The sequence below is a fragment of the Rhagoletis zephyria genome, unplaced genomic scaffold (assembly GCF_001687245.7).
Source record: "Rhagoletis zephyria isolate East Lansing unplaced genomic scaffold, Rhagoletis_zephyria_1.1 Rzeph_scaffold_00850, whole genome shotgun sequence".
NCBI classification, from domain to species: Eukaryota; Metazoa; Arthropoda; class Insecta; order Diptera; family Tephritidae; genus Rhagoletis; species Rhagoletis zephyria.
The window spans coordinates 64,815-71,239 of record NW_016157934.1 but is presented as its reverse complement, the minus strand read 5'-3'; the positions used below and the strand labels follow the sequence as shown (position 1 = coordinate 71,239).

At 34.2% G+C, this 6,425-nt stretch overlaps 1 protein-coding gene across 1 annotated transcript in view; it reads right to left on the bottom strand.

Annotated features, from left to right (window-relative positions):
* LOC108361789 (Delta[1]-pyrroline-5-carboxylate synthase) overlaps positions 1-6,425 on the bottom strand; it is a 138,281-nt gene that overhangs the window by 75,420 nt on the left and 56,436 nt on the right. The window contains exon 2 of the mRNA XM_017614546.1: positions 516-757. Within this exon, the coding sequence (XP_017470035.1) occupies positions 516-757 (242 nt within the window). The remainder of the gene's footprint in view (positions 1-515; positions 758-6,425) is intronic.

Genomic DNA, 6,425 nt, shown 5'->3' with positions numbered 1-6,425 from the left:
TTTTTTTTTTTTTTTTTTCAAATACCAACACATCTTAATTCAACTTTGAATGATGTTCGTTCATCCTACCTTCCTCTTTCATCCTTTGAATGAGCTAATTAGCAAAGAAATAAAAAGAGTGAGAAAGTACCTTTCCAATGATACCTCAGAAGTCGAGATCGGAAGAGTTTAGGTTCAGTTATTCAAGTTTTCCTTATACCAATCTTTGAAAAAAGTTAAAAAAACAGCATTAAAAATCTCATTATTACGATTCCGTTAAAATTTTTTTTAAATTTTTTTTTTAATATTTTTATGTAAATTTTTTAAGCTTAAACCGTTTTGTCATTTGAGGGGATTTTTCAAAAAACATCTTTAAGAAACTATTTTTATTCATAACAAACACATTTTTGGAGGTATTTTGAAATCGGTTCAGCCCGCTTAAGTTTTAATATTTACCGATTTTTTTTGTATGGGGAGTGATGCAGTCTAATGTACATATGTATACTAAAACTATCACAAAATGCTTTCCCACTAACCTTATGACTGGATTCGGCAATCTGCTTCAATCCGACAGACAAATTCTTCAATTTAGCTGAATTCAAGGATAAACGTGACAGTAATGGCTTCGCTAAACCGTGACGCTTCGCCTCAGCCAAATCCTTTGCGTTGGCTTGCAGAATGAATTCTTCCCTGCTTACCAATAAATCAGCCAAATGGTTAACTGCACTTGCTCGTTCTTCCGGAGTAAGCGCCTGCATCTGTCGACTGCCAACGCGCGCTGTGGAAGCACAAAAACAATAAAATGATAATAGATAGTGCGAAATCAGAATAAAACTGAAAAGATTCAAACCAGTTGGCGTTGCCAAATGGAGTCGTAAATCGCAAGAATGTATGTAAATATATGTATGCATAGATATGGCGTATGTATGTGTGTACGTATTTATGTAGGATCCCAAACGAAATGATCTGTATAAATAGATGCACAATCATCACGTTTTTCTTAAAAAAGGCCCAAAAACAAAATTTTTTTTTAGTTTGAACCCCCACTTCTCTCAAAACCAAAGCGTGATGGGCACTTTTGAGTCCCAGAATCGTGTTCAGCGCACCAAAATACATCGCTGATCACTAGAGTTGGATTTTTTAGTTCAGTTTAAGATTAGTTTACTTTTAGTTCGTTCACCTTATTGAAGTATAGTTCACTTTTTTTTTTCTAAATATTTTTATTGAGCTTTGTACCACGATTGTTTATTAGGAAAAATTGAAAAAGCAACAAAGTCTAAGGGGTAGAAGTTATAGCACTATTTCGGAGATCACCACATCTCCTCATCAGACTTCTTTTTCTAGACTTCAGCAGGGATCGAACCTGCGAATTCGATGTTCAAAGTCAGAAGCGTTAACCACTGAGCTATGTACATCCCGTAAACTCTTGTTGCTAATTCATTTTCCTTATTCAACCAACTACTNAAGCCACAATAACATTGACAAATACATAGTTTAGGAAGAGCCTGCCTGAAACTATACAAAAAAGCAAATAAGCAAATGGATTTATAGAACTGACAACAACAACCACGCTGTCGAGTTTAAATAGCGGCAAATCAGCTGCACTTGATAGTAGTTGGTTGAATAAGGAAAATGAATTAGCAACAAGAGTTTACGGGATGTACATAGCTCAGTGGTTAACGCTTCTGACTTTGAACATCGAATTCGCAGGTTCGATCCCTGCTGAAGTCTAGAAAAAGAAGTCTGATGAGGAGATGTGGTGATCTCCGAAATAGTGCTATAACTTCTACCGCTTAGACTTTGTTGCTTTTTCAATTTTTCCTAATAAACAATCGTGGTACAAAGCTCAATAAAAATATTAAAAATAAAATGTTATCAAGCCACAATAACATTGACAAATACATAGTTCACTTAATTGAACTAGTTCGGTAGCAGGAGCTGAGTTACAGAACAACAAAAATGTATGTGTTATAACACATACATACATACATATATGAATTACCGAATAGTATTACCCAATGTAAAAACCTAACTGAATTTAAAAGAAAATTATTTGCATTCTGTAAGACTGTTCCAATATAACTAATGTGTTCTATCTCTATCCTCGCTAAGATCCTGTTTCCATTTACTATTTTAAATACTAGGTTAAGCCTATAAATAAAAATTGTTATGATCTAGGTTCAAAAGAGCCGGAAGAAATAAATAAATGAATGAATAAGTAAATAAAATATAAAAGATTGCAATAACCACACAATTCAGTCGTCTCCAAAATCACGACACGATCTTTATGGAAATTGGGCGGTGCGTGCATTTAATTTTCTTTTCTTCAATTTTGCCTTCGAAATGCGAGTAAATTGCGCTTGGCTTTGGCATATGTGAGAGAAAGTCTTTTGTTAAACAACAAATCCAAAAAACTTAACTCAATACCTACTTTTTAACACAAATTGCACTAAACGATGTAAAGCATTGGAAATTAAATGAAATAAAATGTCTTTTCAGCGGGAATTCCGATTGTTGTTTCTTTATGCCCTTACATTAGGGCTGCCAGACGTCCTGGTTTTTCAGGATATGTCTTGATTTAGACAAATTGTCCTGGTGTCCTGGTCCACACTTAAGTTGTCCTGGTTTTTTAATGAAGGTAAATGCAGACACTCTAATTTTTTGCAGATTTTTGCTATGAAAAAAAGGTTAAGCTTTCTGTCATTAGTAGTCGAAAATTGATAACGAAACGTTTTTTTAACATGTTGAATATCTAGTGAGTTTTCCTTCTTTCTGTTTAGTTTCTTAATATTTTTCAGGCAAATGCCAAAAAAAAATAGCGAAAATCGGCAATAATTGGTATCTGAGAGACTATACGTCAATATAATAGGGCAACTTCGGTAACGTCAGTAGCAGAGGGTTAAAGCGCAAACAAAATTTTTATACAGAAAAACCAAAAAAAAAATTTACTTGAAAAACATTGTGAATATTGAAAAAAAATCACCAAGCGCTTTCTTGAGTCACTGTATTTGTCTACGATAAATCCAGTTGAAGTTGTTTCAAATGACGAGGTTTCGTTGATGCCTTTAGTTTCATGACTTTCGCTTTTGGTTGAAGGAAGCCGAGAATATATATATATATATAAAGTTCCTCATTAAAAAATTTTAATTTTTATTGAAGTAACTAAAAAATAGAGAAAAACTATAGTTTTTATTCAAATAACTAAAAAAAAAGTTATTGGTCGATATTTTCCAGATTTGGTAAATTTGTCTCAAGTGGATGGTAAGTATTTTTTTCGTCAGTGGCAACCCTGGTCAGACGGCGTTCCTGTACACACATTGTGCATGTTCCATAGAAAATTATTACCTAGTTTATATGATGGTATAATTCGTTCTAAGTCAAACCATGTTATTTGAACACACACATATAAACACAATCTTAAATTGAATTGAAACTTTTAACCGTGCCACCATAAATCACATTTTGGATGCGAGTTAGGAGTTATTGAATCGTATTAAGTGTGCATATAAACACGGGATTAGTCCACGCGGTTGTTGCATGTAACTCTGTAGGAAGAAAAACATTAAAATAGTTCTAGAAATTATATTTAGGCTAAGCTTTATTATAAAATTAATAGCTAAGATCATATTTTCGTGGCTGTTTGAGTCTTTAATTATTATTTTTGCATGTTTATTAATTTCAAGAATTGACACATGTATTAACAGGGTTACTTAGGGATGAACGCAGTTTGAAAGTGTGCTCGATCGACTCATTTCTTTTGTTGCATATAAACACTGGCATTTCAATCGGGCTGCACTGACACGAGTTTATACGACACCGTGTTTGATGCCATATAAACAAAGTATATGTAAAAAATTTGCATCTAAGTTTAGTGTCGACTTTTTTTCACTGTTCAACATCTTCAGTATACTGACTTAATCGTGGAACAGACTAACTAATTACAATAGGGGTATTCTCGAAATCTTGCAAAGCCGTTGCACGTAGCACGGATTGCATAAACTGCAAACACCCAACAACAAAATACATGGGAAGCAGCGTTTCCTTTCGCTGCAAAGTATGCAACGCCTGCGCCCATGCACATATTTTGCAAAAAATCATAGCAAGATAAATGCGACTCTGTGCTAGCTGTTTTGTTCTCGGAATTGCTACAAGAATGATAGAATACAAGATTGCGCCAATCGAGCTGATAGCAAATGGGTGTGACGTTACATTATTATGTGAATGAGAGTGGAAAGAATAATTTTGAAGAAGAAGAGGAAGAAGCGAACAAATGGTGCGAAATAGTGATGTAAAACTAGGTTGAATTGTACCTACTCCTCAGCTTCTTAAATTTTAGCGTACATTCGGTACAAGCACATTATTTTAGGTACATTTGGAACGTAGTCAAATATTGTTTTATGTAAGACCTAAAGTTGATATGGTACAGAAGGAAGATGTAATCTACCAACTATCACAAGTGTATGCGCATAAAAATACATATTTACTGTTAAGGTACGTGTATCTACTTTTAGGTATAACTTTTCGGCAAATAGGTAAAATATGAAAATTGAATATTCATCACTAGTGCGAAAAATTAATAATGTGACGTCTGCGAAAGGGTGGATGCTGTCAAATGGAAAAAGAGAGGAATAGCGGTCCGCGGAAGGCGCCACCTTTGTTTCGCCGCTTTGTGGAATTGCTACATATTTCTCTCATTCCTCTTATCTCGCTCACTTCTTTCTTACAGCGCTTTTCTCAACTTGCAATGTTGTATGTCAAGACCACCATTTATGCTATAAATGTAGCAAAGCTATTTATGGAAAATTCTAGTTAGCAACCTAGTCTAGATATCAACCTCGTTGTAGGCATCATATCAAAGAGATACAATCAGAAGACTCTAGATGTCGCCCGGCCAGAAGAAGTTAAATATTGCGCCTAAATATATGCACTATTTACTTACTCTACAGCGGAAATGGACGACACGCCATTTATTTAACTGAATTTAACTGCTGCTATATGTATGTATGTTTATACTAAACGTGAGCAAACAACATTTTGCTTGCATAGTCTTCTGTCCTCTTTTCACTGCAAGTTGAATTATTTTAATATCTATTGCAAAATATTATACAGGCAAGACTAAAAAGTAGAAAATAAATAAAATAAAATAAAACTTTTTATAAATGGTCTAAAAATTAGAAAATAATATTTCTCACCCCATAGAATTTGTTCTGATAACTTTTGATTTTGAAATTTTAGCAAAAGTCATTATAGACCATTTATGAGATTGAAAACGAAAAGCATGGGGCGCATGTAATAGACCTGAATTGATATGAAGGGTAATATATCGCACACCGTCTTCAAAAGAGTCACAACTCAAAATAATACGTTTGTCAGAAAATGCGAAAAACTATTTCTTAGCACATGATAATCATATTGGCAAGGGCAACTTTACCTTAGGTTTTATTTAACAAATTACAACAAAAATTTGCTCCAGCTTTTGCTGAAAGGTAAATAAAAGCTCTGTGCACTTTTCTAGCGCATAATCTCAAAAATGCCAAATTTTGAGTTGTGACTCTTTTGAAGACGGTGTGCGATATGTATGAATGTGGATATATGAATAACGACCGCTTAAAATCGATCTCAAATTTTTACTTTCTCTGCAGAAATTTTTGGTCTATGTTATCATGATAAAAAAATAGGAAGGTAGAACCAAGGCATATTAAACAAGGTAGAAGTGATTTTGACATTTCTCTCTTTTGAACACCGACTATAATGTCAAATGATGAATAACTTCTAACCCTTTTCAAGTTGGCATTTTCTATTCTTCATTAAAAATACAGTTGCGTGCTGTGGAATACTTTTGAATTGTGTGAATTTCGGGAGTTGGAGTTGGGAGTTCAGCTGCGGTGTTCAATTGGAAGATTCTTCCCGCATTTGTGAAAATCATTTCGAGGCGAATGATTTTGTTTCTCGCCCATTGCAGGGAAATATTTTTAAACGTATGCGTTTATACCCAGGTGCAGTTCCCATGCCCTGGGAGGTTCCTGTGCCTGAAATGCCTGAAGCGCACGGAAGTTCAGAAGTGATAATATTATCTGTTGATACGCAGACGCAAACTGAGAAAGTAATTAGAAATAAGTACTTTCTTACAAAATTATGCTCCCATAAGCACGTCAGGACCTAGATTTACACTGTAATACACACATGTTTACATACGTATGTGTATGTGTACATGAATTTGTTTACCAACACGTTTTTCAATTTTAGAAATGATTCCATACAATGTAGTTTCAAAACGGAAATATACCTTCTTAATGAAAAAACAAGTAAGAGCAGCGCTGTCTTCGGCTATGCCGAAGGCTTCATACCTTTCATGAACATCTGCAAATTTTAGTTTGACAGATTACTGATTTTGAATACATCTGCATACATCGATAGAGGAGTTACATACTTATATAAAAAATCGC